This window comes from Sus scrofa, chromosome 5 (assembly GCF_000003025.6).
Source record: "Sus scrofa isolate TJ Tabasco breed Duroc chromosome 5, Sscrofa11.1, whole genome shotgun sequence".
Classification (NCBI taxonomy): Eukaryota; Metazoa; Chordata; class Mammalia; order Artiodactyla; family Suidae; genus Sus; species Sus scrofa.
In genome coordinates, this window is record NC_010447.5 from 27193862 (window position 1) to 27206633 (window position 12772).

General features: G+C 36.2%; 1 protein-coding gene across 12 annotated transcripts in view; it reads left to right on the top strand.

The window, feature by feature from the left end:
* MON2 (MON2 homolog, regulator of endosome-to-Golgi trafficking) overlaps positions 1-12772 on the top strand; it is a 120628-nt gene that overhangs the window by 67764 nt on the left and 40092 nt on the right. For all 12 annotated transcript variants that reach the window (XM_021091933.1, XM_021091927.1, XM_021091929.1 and 9 more), the window contains 4 exons: positions 1974-2136; positions 5014-5307; positions 8239-8437; positions 11017-11645. In XM_021091933.1, the coding sequence (XP_020947592.1) occupies positions 1974-2136; positions 5014-5307; positions 8239-8437; positions 11017-11645 (1285 nt within the window). The remainder of the gene's footprint in view (positions 1-1973; positions 2137-5013; positions 5308-8238; positions 8438-11016; positions 11646-12772) is intronic.

The window sequence follows — 12772 nt, forward strand, 5'->3', positions numbered from 1 at the left end:
GGCCCTAAAAAGGACAAAGAGATAAAATTAACATTCAAAAAAATGGCAGAAAAAGGGAATCCGTCCAAAAATCTTGAGGTGACGGTAATTTTTTATGTATACCCTTCCTGATTAGGTTTAAGATCTAGAATAGATCTAGACCCTTTTCTTAACCCTACCCCCAAGTAGCTGTAGGGAATCATTAAGCCGTTTGTTTGGAAGGATGGAAAAATTGCTGTTTCTTTGCTATTTATACATGGATACAAGGTTCTTACTTAGAAAAAGAAAAATGCACCAGTCTGACACACTTTGTAACACACCCATTGGTTGAGTTTTCTTTTGGTAACTATTTGATAAGATGCGAATGAGCATTTAGGGTTTGACCTCTCTGGGTATACTGTGCTTGCTGGTTAGTCTGATTACATGGACAAATAGTTCCTGCTCTAAAAGTAGAAACCTTTGGTTTTAGAAGCAAGGCCTATAAGTGGGATCTTAGTAACTTGAGTACTTTATTACCCCACAAACAGAATAGGACTCCACTGAAAGCGGTGTATGCCTCTGGAGTGGGGCAGAGCCAACACTGTAAAAGACTTCATATGCTTTTATAAATTACTTGGATTTATCCTGAGTACATTTGGGAGGCATTTTGGGATTTTAGGTAGAGGAATTATGTGATCTCATATGCATTTGAGATGTATCATTATGTCAGCAGCGTGGGGGGGAGGGGGAATGGGAAATCCTGCAGTGCCCTCTAGAAAGAGAAAGGAGGAGATGGATTTGAGCTACTTAATAGACAGACTATAGGGGTGAAGGGAGAAATAGGAAACAGAATCGGGGCTGACTCCCAGATTTATGACTTAGGCAGCTTACTGGATTGTGGTATCATTAACTAAACAGGGACTACAGAAGGAAAAGCACATTTATAGGAAATGTATGAACTTTAATTTAAGGTCAGACATTGCACTGGAGAGATTTAGCAAATATTTGAATATATTTGTAATTTGGCAGTAGGACTCATCTTGTTTTGATGACTAGTTTGGGAGTTTTACATGGTTGAGGTGCTTGAGACTATTATGGAAAATTATCTTATTTACTTGTAATAACAAATTTCCTTAAATACTACAAAATATTGAGGTGATTAATGTGGAAAGAGATGAGCCAAAGCCTAGATCAGCTAAAGTTTCTTCTCCCAACCTACAGTGCAGTTATAAAATAGAGAGTACACAAAACTACATAATATAGTAAATGCTCAGTGTGTTAGCAATTGTGTTTCCTTCCTTTCTTTCTTGGCTGTACCTGTAGCATGCAAAAGTTCCTGGGCCAGGGATCAAACCCACACCACAGTAACAATCCAAGCTGTTGCAGTGACAGTGCTGGATCTTTAACCCCCTGTGCCACAAGGGAACTCTTATAATGTATTTTCATTATGTTTTTCACTGCTAGAATTTCTTTCCAAAATGATATACTTCTTGTTCTCCTCATTTGGAATACAGAATTACTCTTTATTTTTATACATCAGATGTAGAATTTTAAATAAAAAACACTATAGATACAAAAGAGTAAGGAACTCATTTTCAGTCAATAAGTGAATTGTGTGGCACCATGCTAGATATTGAGGATGCAGTGGTGAGAAAGTAGCTGTAACCAATTCCCTTTTCTCATTCAGTGTCTAAGTTTTGTTTACTTAGTTAATACATAACAGAAAGAATATGGCATTAATACATATTTTCTTTTTCTTTTTTTAGTCTACTGTTTTTATTTCATATTCCTATGAGCTTCTTTATCTGTTAATTATTTTTAAGCATGTCATGTCTCTTTTTACATTTATGTAAATGTTGGTAGTACTGTATGATCTTGTCTGTGTTAGGGAAGGTTTTCTTATTTCAACTTTAAAGTAAAAGTTTGCTTCTTTTATTGTAAGGTATGTATTTTTCCTTCCATTTCTGTTAAATACATGAGTATAAATCTCTTTACCTTTTTTTTTTTTTTTCCAGAGAATCTTTGATACGAACTGCATTCCAGTGTCTTCAGTTGGTTGTGACAGATTTTCTACCAACGATGCCTTGCACTTGCCTGCAGATAGTTGTAGATGTTGCAGGTAGCTTTGGACTTCATAACCAAGAGCTTAATATTAGTTTAACTTCAATAGGTTTATTAGTAAGTATCATTGTCTTTCTTAAATCATCTAGAAATTACTATCTACAGTTGAGAATGAATGCTAAGCAAGCATCCTTTTGACTCCATTGAAGTCATTTAAGTGACTTTGAAGTACCAAACTTATCTCTTGCATGAACGGTTAAATAATATCACTTAAGAAATAATGCTTTAAGAGAAGAATATTTGGAACAGTTTTGATATATTGAGCTGAAATTTGGCTTTTGTAAGGTTTGTTCTGGGAGGATTTAGTAAACAAATAAGATTATATACAAGAGAAATATTCAGTTGACTCTGAACGGTAATTGATTTTCATTCAGCATTATTTTGGTAGTAACATTTTTATGTGCTACTTGTTTAGTAAATAAAGCTTTGGTTAAAGGCTTTACTATTTACATAGTCTTGTAGTATGTCAACACTCCTTTGTTAGCTGTTTAGAAGGCAACGTATGATATTGGAAGAACCTAGATTGTCAGGTATACATGTACTATTTTAATTCTGTCTACCTCTTGTTAATTGTTAAACTGTTGACCTCTTGAGCCTCATTTTCTTTAACTTGAGTATGGAAATAGTACAGTTTAATTTAGGGTACAGGTAAATTTTTTTATTTTTGCTTTTTAGGGCAGTACCTGTAGCATATAGAAGTTCCCAGGCTAGGTGTCAAATCAGAGCTGCAGCTGCCAGCCTTCACCACAGCCATAGCAACTCAGGATCCGAACCATGTCTGTGACCTACACCACACCTCACAGCAACGCTGGATTCTTAACTCACTGAGCAAGGCCAGGAATCAAACCCATATCCTCATGGATAACAGTTGGCTTCAAAACCCATTGAGCCACACTGGGAACGCCCTGGGTGTTAATATTACATGAAGTAAACATATAGAGAAGTAAACAGTATAAATTTATTTAAAGGCAATTATTTAGACTCTTTTAAATATATATTACAATTCAGAAGTTTTTAAAGTCAAACTTAAATTTCCCTCACAAGCTGGGTAAGTTAATATTTTACGATTAAAAATATAATCATGGGGAAAAACGTAGGCATGTTGAGTATATAATTGCTTCCAAAGAGTGCTTGGTTAATTCACTATGGATTAAACATTAACATTATGTTTATGTTCATGTTTATGTTCATAAGACATATTTGGAGATATTAATTACTTTTGCATGAAATTACAAAACATTGTTAAATGATATTAAGGAATTGATAATTTTGGTTGGGTAATAATGGTGTCATTGTTATGTTTTTTAAAACCTTTTTTAGTAGAGATTATCAAATATAGGCATGAAGTAAATATGACAAAATATTAACAATTATATTTAAATGTTGGGTATTTCTGTGTATTGATATAGTCTCCCTGTTTCTCTGTACTTTCTTAAAATTTTTCATATTAAACATTTTTTTCTTTTTCATTAGTTCTTCATTTCTTTAACTTTTAATGTGAAGTAAAGATATATCCAAACAATGATGTACCCATCACTCAGGCCAGGAAATGGCACATTACTGTACTTAAGACTTTTTATATTCCCCTCTCAGATTGCACTGATCTCCTCTGTCAAAGTCAATTCTATCCTGAAATTTCTGTTACTTACTTCCTTGTTTTTCTCTGTGGTTTTTTTTATCACTTTATGCTTTTGTCTTTAAACTGTATATCATTTAGAGTTGTCTGATTATGAAATAGAATAAGTAGAATCATACTTTAATCTTTTGTTGTTTCTTTTTTCTTTCTTTTTTTTTTTTTTTTTTTTTGCTTTTTTCTGACCACACTGGTGGGTATGGAAGTTCCCAGGCTAGGGGTTGAATTGCAGCTGCAGCTGCTGGCCTACACCACAGCCACAGTGGTGCTGTATCTGAGCTGTGTCTGCAACCTACACCACAGCTCACGGCAATGCTGGATCAGATCCTTAACTCACCGAGTGAGTCCAGGGATTGAATCTGCAACCTCGTGGATACTGGTCTGGTTCGTAATCCACTGAGCCACAGCAGGAACTCCCCTCTTTTGTTGTTTCTTGGCTCAACATTTATTTTTTGAGATTCATCCATGTTGATGTAATCATGTAGTATTTCATTGTACTATTAATTATACCAGAGTTTAATGATCCAGTCTACCTTTGGTCAACATTTGGGTTGTTTCTCACTCTTTGCTATTAAGAGCAGTGCTGCCATAAGATTCTTGTATCTTTGAGTGCACTCATGGAGGGAGTTTTTGAGGGCATATACATTGGAATCTGTCCATCTCCTATACCTTCTTTATCCATTCATCTGACACTTAAGTTGCTTCAACATCTTGGTTATGGTAAATAATGCCATTGTTCACATGCAGATTCATGTATCTTTTCAAATTAGTGTTTTCCGAAAACTTAAAAAAAAAATTGGTTTTTTTTTCCGAATATGTACCCAGGCGTGGAATCACTGGATCATATGGTAGTTCCATTTTAAGTTTTTTGAGGACCCTCCATACCGTTTTCCACACTGGCCGCACCAATTTTTTAAGTTTTTATTCATTTATTTTTTTTGGCCACACCTGCTGCATGAAGAAGTTACTGGGCCAAGTATCAAATCTGCACCACAGCTGTAGCCACAGCACTGACAACGCCAGATCCTTAACCTCCTGAGCCACCAGGAAACTCTGGCTGCATGAATTTTTTTAAAAAATATTACTGTTAGCACAAGATTGCCCCTTCAAATTCTCCTGAAACCAGATAGAGACACTTGACAGAGGAAGAGATGTTTCTATTAAACCCACTCTACTAGCAAAGGAATTTCTGAAGTAATTGTTTTTAAGTTTTATTCTGAAAAACTATGTGTTACATATTTATTTATGTATTTAAAATAAAATCTATGAGTAAAGTGGTATTTTTCTCCTTTGCTTTATAGTGGAATATTTCAGATTATTTTTTCCAAAGAGGAGAAACTATTGAAAAAGAATTAAATAAAGAAGAAGCAGCACAGCAAAAGCAGGCAGAAGAGAAAGGAGTGGTTTTAAATCGACCTTTCCATCCTGCACCACCGTTTGACTGCTTGTGGTTGTGTCTTTATGCAAAGTTGGGTGAACTATGTGTGGACCCCCGTCCTGCTGTCAGAAAGAGTGCAGGGCAAACCCTGTTTTCAACAATTGGTGCACATGGAACTTTATTACAGCATTCAACGTGGCACACTGTTATTTGGAAGGTACTGTAAAATAGCTTGAGTTAACAGCTCTTAATTGAGACATGCTTTTGTACTTTTCAATTCAACTTGTTCCTATTCAACTTGCTCCTATTGAAGTATAGTTGATTTACGGTGTTCACTTTTGTTCCTATTGATTTTTAAAGAAGAATTTCCATACATTTGTGCATTTGACAAAACAGAAAATGTTAGCTTTGTCCTATTTTTTATTGCACCTCACAGAGAACAAATTAAATATTGAAAGACTCCTCTTTTTATCTGTCTTTAATTTCTGCCTTTGCAACACAAGCCCCCCCACCCTAGTTTTCCCCATTAGTAAAACCAGTAGTTGCTAAACCACTACCTGTAATTCAGATATAATCAAATGAAAATTTCATAAATAAAAATAACAATAGTGAAACTTACTTGTAGATTCACCAAGCAAAAATCACCTCTAATTTGTAAATTCAACATTTATTCATTAATTATACACTTTCATTTTTTTTCATTTTTCATTTTTATCTTCTTTTTGAAAACATCCTATCAAAGGATGTTTTAGTGAGCATCCCTTTTTTTGCTAAAAGGCTCTCTCTTTTCGTTTAATCCATTCCGTTTTAATAAAATTCTATTTATAATCATTTCACTGTTTTTGTTAATTTTTGAAGTCAGTAAGTTTGACAGTAAGCAGTATGGTAAACCTTAATTGTATTTAACAGTTTTCACTTTAATAAGAAGACCTCAAAATGTCTTCTTAAAAAATCAACATTAAATGTTCCCTAAGAAGAATAATTAAAAGCCCTGCTCTCTCCTGTGTCTTCTATTTCAACTCCTACTCCTGCTTTCTCCTCATATCACAAACATACTTAAGAGCCCCTTACTGCTTCAAAAAACAAACTGATGTTTTCTTTGTATTAATTTTTTTTTTAATCTTTTTGTCTTTTAGGGCCGCACCCATGGTATATGAAGGTTCCCAGGCTAGGGGTCTAATTGGACCTATAGCTGTTGGTCTGTGCCACAGCCACAGCAACGCCAGATCTGAGCCACGTCTGTGACCTACACCACAGCTCACTGCAAAGCCGGATCCTTGACCTGCTGAGTGAGGCCAGGGATCAAACCCGCAACCTCATGGTTCCTATTCCGATTCTTTTCCACTGTGCCATGACGGGAACTCCCTTTGTTTTTTCGTTTTTTTTTTTTAATATGTTTTCTGGTTCCTGTCTTCTTCGTTAATCTTTTTTCCCCCTTTTTGTCTTTTCTTCTTTTTTTTTTCTTTTTTCATTGTTAATCTTGCTGCCTAAATCTTAAAAGGTTTTTTCCTTCTCACCTCTATCCTGAATTCCCTTACACCTTGTAATTAAAAAAATTTTTTTAATCATTTATTTATATGCTCTTTCTACTGGACAGCATGGTGACCCAGTTACACATAACGTGTGTACATTCTTTTTTCTCACATTACGTGTTCCATCATAATAGATTAGAGTTCCCCGTGCTACACAGCAGGATCCCATTGCTAATCCATCCTGAAGGCAACATTCTGCATCTATTTACCCCTAGCTCCCAGTCCTTCCCACTCCCTCTCCCTCCCCCTTAACAACCACAAGTCTATTCTCCAAGTCCATAATTTTCTTTTCTGTGGAAAGTTTCATTTGTGCTGTAGATTAGATTCCAGATATAAGTGATACCATATATGGTATTTGTCTTTCTCTTTCTGACTTACTTCACTTAGTATGAGAGTCTCTAGTTCCAACCATGTTGTTGCAAATGACATTATTTTGTTCTTTTTTATGGCCGAGTAGTATTCCATTGTGTATGTATACCATATCTTCCTGATGCAATCATCTATCAGTAGACATTTGGGTTGATTAAAGTGTAGTTGATTTACAATGTTCCTTCAATTTCTGCTGTACAGCAGAATGACCCAGTCTTACATATTTATACATTCTTTTTTTTTTTTTCATACTGTCTTCCATCACATTCTAACCCAAGAGATTGGACATATTTCCCTGGGCTGTACAGTAGGACCCCATTGCTTCTCCATTCCAAATATTATAGTTTGCATCTGCCAACCTCAAACTCCTTGTCCATCCCATTGCTTCCCCCCATACTCCCCTGGGAACCACAAGAATTTGATATCCAGATTCTTTTACTTTAGAGTATCTTAAATGTTAGAGTGTGACAGAGTCTCTTAGAGGTCTTGTTAAAGAGCAAATTGCTGAGGCACTGTCCCCAACCCCCTAGAATTTCTCATTTCCTTCTCCTGGCCTAGGGACTGAGAATTTGCATGTCTTTGAGGCTCCTGATACTACTGGTTCTGAGAACATATCTTTTAAACCACAGAAATCGTTCATAGACTCTACAGGTGGTCTTTTAATGGTCTTTTAATTTCCAAGTCTTTTGCCCTAAACCCAATCCTTATCCTTTTTTGTAGCACTTAATACTGCTGACTATTTTCTCCTCAGAATTTCTCTTCCTTTGGCTCCTCTTCCACAGCATGTGTCTGCATCTCTAATCAATTTTTATTTTATTTTATTGGCCCCTATTCTTTCCCCCGAATCTACATTTTAAATGTAAACATTCCCTGAGTCCTAACCACTTCCTACTTGATTTTTTTCAAGCACCCTCATCCACTCCTGAAGCTTCAGTCATAATCTCTTTCTATCTTGCCTAGATCTCTCTTCTTAGCTTCATTCTCTTCTTGTACATTACCCCATAGATGCTCCATTGGCACCTCAGCTCAACAAGTCTTAGACAATATTCTATCCAGTTTTTTTCGTATTCCATGACCTTACAGATAAACCTAAGAATAGAAGGATACTTCTGTTGGTCACTTTCCTCTAATATATGGGGATTAATCAGACTGTCAGGTATAATTCTTTATAACAATGCCTAATTTCTTATGCTCTTACTTAAGCTGTGCTATCAATACTTTTTATGTGCATTTTTATAAATATTCAGGTTCTCTTTCATCTGCTGGACCGAGTTCGAGAGTCTTCTACCACTGCAGACAAAGAAAAGATTGAGTCTGGAGGTGGCAATATCCTCATTCATCATTCAAGAGACACAGCAGAGAAGCAGTGGGCTGAGACATGGGTTTTAACACTGGCCGGCGTAGCGAGAATCTTCAACACTAGAAGATATTTACTGCAACCTTTAGGTAGATAGACTTTTTTTTTTTCTGAGTGTGTAAGTAATTCATGTTAAAGGAAATTTGGAAAATACAGAAGATTCTTTTGAAATTCATAGACAGGGCTGCTTCCCAAGAATATCTGATCTTAACTGCCAGTCTTTGTGTTATGTGTGCTGTGTGCATGAGCATGCATGTTTTCATTTGCTTCACTGAAAAGATATGAAATGTGTACCTATCATGGCTAAGTCTCTGGGGGATACAATGATGAGCCATATATCTACCATCCTTGCTATTTCATGAGTATAAGGGAGAAACTATAATTACACACATAAATACAGGATTGCTACAGTGATCAGTGCTACAAAGGAGCTTATAATAGATGATGAGCTTATCATAGCTAATTATCCAGGCCAGTGAGGTATATATAGGCTTCCCTGAGAAGGTAATATTTTATCTAAGTTCATCAGGCAAGAGTAAGATGAACTATGAACTGGGAAGAGCCTTACAGGCAGAGAGAACATGTAAAAGAGATGAGAAGATTGAGGAGGTGGGGATGGTAAGGACCTTGGCATGTTTGAAGGCCTGGAATGAAGAGATCAAGGAAAAGTGTGACTCTAGATAAGGTTGTAGAGGTGGAGAGAGGCCAGACTGCAACACTATGTAGGTTATGTTCAAAAGTTAATACTTCATTCTAAGAGCAATGAGAACCACTGAAAGGTTTTAATCCATAATGTGATGTGCAGTTCAGAAAGAACACTTTGGATCGTATGTGTAGAATGGAATGGCCACAAAGAAGAATGGTAGGATACTATTAGACCGTCTAGGAAGCTGTTGGTGGTATAGATCTCAGCCAGAGCCAATTCTGCCCAACCTCCTCCCTCCCCTACAGGATATTTGACTATGTCTGGAGACATTTTTGGCTGTCACACCTTGGGAGGGACAATGCGCTACTGGCTTCTGAGGGAGTAGAGGCCAGCAATGCTGCTACACATCTTACAATGAAAAGGATAACCCCTACAACAAAGAATTATCCAACTCAAAGTGTCAGTAGTATTGAAACCGTTAAGACTCTGGTATAGATTATAGTACTTCCATTCTGGTGGTAGGGATGGGGACGGTTGAGAAAAATGAACAGAAATATTTTTATACATATGTGAGCAAGCTGTACATATTATTTTTAAAAAAATATTATGTTTATGCATATTTAGCCTTTTCATGGGCATTTTTTTGTGTGGTGTTTATCTTGTTTACCCAGGGCTCACTCTTTCTATAGATAGATACATAGATAGAGATACACACATGCATATACATTTTAAATCTTAGTTTTTTGTGTTCATTTAAAATTTACACAAGAGAAATAAATTTAGACTCATTATAAAAAGATAGTCTATTCTTCATTTTCTCCTGACAACTCACTGTTATGTAGAAAAACTGTTTTAAGAAAATTCTACAACTGTAAAGTTATTTAAATATGAAAACAAAGTATAAAGTTAAGGTTTTATGGAGTATGACATATAGCTTATTTTAAACATCTAGAGAGGAGTTCCCATGGTGGCTCAGTGGTTAAAGGATCTGGTGTTGCCGTAAGCTGTGGTGTAAGTTGCAGACTTGGTCTGGATCTAGTGTGGCTGTGGCTCTGGCGTAGGCCAGGGGCTATAGTTCCAATTGGACCCCTAGCCTGGGAATCTCCATATGCTGTGGCTGCGTCCCTAAAAGACAAAAAGACCAAAAAAAAAAAAAAAATTAGACAGTTAAAAGACGCATCATATTGTTACAGCTTTTCTAATATGCTTAAGAATGGGAACATCCTAACATCCTACTTAATCCTTAATAAAGGTAGATGGGTAGATTGAAGATGTTACTTAAAAGGTTTTTTTGTTTGTTGCTTTTTTTTGTTTTTTAGGGCGACACCCATGGCATATGGAGGTTCTCAGGCTAGGGATTGGATCGGAGGTGTAGCCACTTGCCTACACCACAGCCACAGCAATGTGGGATCTGAGCCATGTCTTCGACCTACACCACAGCTCACAACAGTACCAGATCCTTAACCCACTGAGCAAGGCCAGGGATTAACCTCTGAGCCAAGACGGGAACTCCCTGAAAAGTTTTTGTTTTTGCTCTCTTCTTATTTTCGCCTAAGTTAGAGGTACTAGGAAATAGTGTAACCATGTATACGTACATGATTGTTTGTTTTTAAGATCAAAACCTTGCTTAATATACTTCATTAATCTCTTCTTGATACCATTTATTCCTATATCAGAGAACAATGTTTTTTAGTGGATTTTTAGGTTGTAATGATTTTAATCCATGCTGTTAGTACCTAAGCATTTTTTTTTCCTAGTTCTCTGTGAATTTAAGCCAAAAAATAAAGCAAATAAACTTTTTTTTTTCTTTTTTGGCCATGCCTGTGGCATTTGTAAGTTCCCGGGCCAGGGACTGAACCCGCACTACAGCAGCGATCCCACTGCAATGACAATGCCAGGTCCTTAACCTGCTGAGCCACAAGAGAACTCCAAAAGCCAATAGACTTAAAGTATCTAAAAGCAATCAAAAATTGGATCACTTTTATGGTGATATATATTTTTTTCCATTTTTTCCTAATATAGGAGATTTTTCAAGAGCATGGGATGTTCTTCTTGACCATATACAGTCAGCAGCACTCAGCAAAAATAATGAAGTATCTTTGGCTGCACTGAAAAGCTTCCAAGAAATTTTACAGATTGTGTCACCTGTCAGAGACTCAGATAAGCCTGAGACACCACCAGCAGTAAATGTACCTGTGCCTGTCCTTATAGGGTCCATATCAGGCCCAGGCCTGAACAGGCCATTTGTAAGGACAGATTCCATTGGAGAAAGACTTGGAAGATATAGCAGCTCTGAGCCACCCATAGTGACTGATGAGCTTGAAGATTTGAATCTCTGGTGGGCTGCTTGGAATACCTGGTATAGAATTGGATCTGAAAGCACTAAGCCTCCTGTTACTTTTGATAAACTAACTTTCATTCCCAGCCAGCCTTTTCTTACAGCTTTAATTCAGATATTTCCAGCTCTCTATCAACACATAAAAACTGGTTTCAACATGGATGACTTGCAAAAATTGGGAGTCATATTACACAGTGCTGTTTCAGTCCCAATAAGTTCAGATGCATCTCCTTTCATTCTTCCATCTTATACTGAAGCAGTTTTGACCAGTTTACAGGAAGCTGTACTTACAGCTCTAGATGTTCTCCAAAAGGTAATAGAATTTTAGAGGCTGTCTTAAGTATTAATGCATATGGTTTTCTGGGATTTTTTTTTATTTTGCTGTATATTTTTTGGGATAAATTCTGGGTCATCAAGATCATTGTGTATGTATACTTTGAGATGGATGCAGAATTTTAAAGATTCAGTTATTTTTAAAACTTGAGTTTTTAAAATATATTTTAAAAGGTAATTCACATTTGTTTTGAGAGTCTTTAAGAAACTGCCTGCATTCTCTTGTTTCTTTTCACCAGCTCTGGAATTGTTGGAAGCCTATATTTTTTTAAAAAAAGAGAAAGAGTAAATTTATAAAGTGTTTTCTCACGGAAATTTTAAAAAGATATATTTTTAAGCTATGTATGTTGTGTTACTGCAAAAAAAGTTATTAAATAGACCTAAAATTTATTGAGCAAATTCTAATTAGCAAGCAAGATCGGATCAAAATCCAAGAATTCTTTAAATTGTCAAGGTAACCATTAGTTCACAGCAACCAAAATGCTGGGGAAAAAAAAAAAAAATCCAACTGAAGAGCCAGCAATCCCAACAAAGTAGCTACGATAGTTTAACAAAATTAAAATGGAAGTAGATTCTAATTACACATGTGTTATCAGTAGCCACTTGTGTACTGCAGATCATGTTCTCTAATTAAATGCATTATGTACCACTAGAGTGATGAAAACTTTCACAGTAAGAATGGCAGTTCCTGCTACACTGTAATACACCTTGACTGACTCTGGAGGAAGTCTGGATGAGTAGTTATCCCTTGATTGCTTTACCCCTAGTTATGCTGTGCAGAGAAACAAATTGTGTAGAAACTTAGAATTTCTACAATTATAGGGTAAGAGGACCTGGCATTTAAAAAAAAAAAATTATTATAGCGAATTTGGTGGCCTAGCAGTTAAGGATCTGGTATTGTCACTGTTATGGTGCAGGTTTGCTCCCTGGCCTGGGAACTTCCAATGCCAAAGGTGCAGCCCCCCCCAAAAAAAAAATTGAAAAAACAAACAGTTTATTGCAGGGATATCATTTTTCCATAGTTGAAATCAAAAGAGCTGCCTTTATTTTCAGTGGGGGAAAAAAGGAGCCTGTCAATAATAACTTTTTTCTCTCTGATTGACTGTG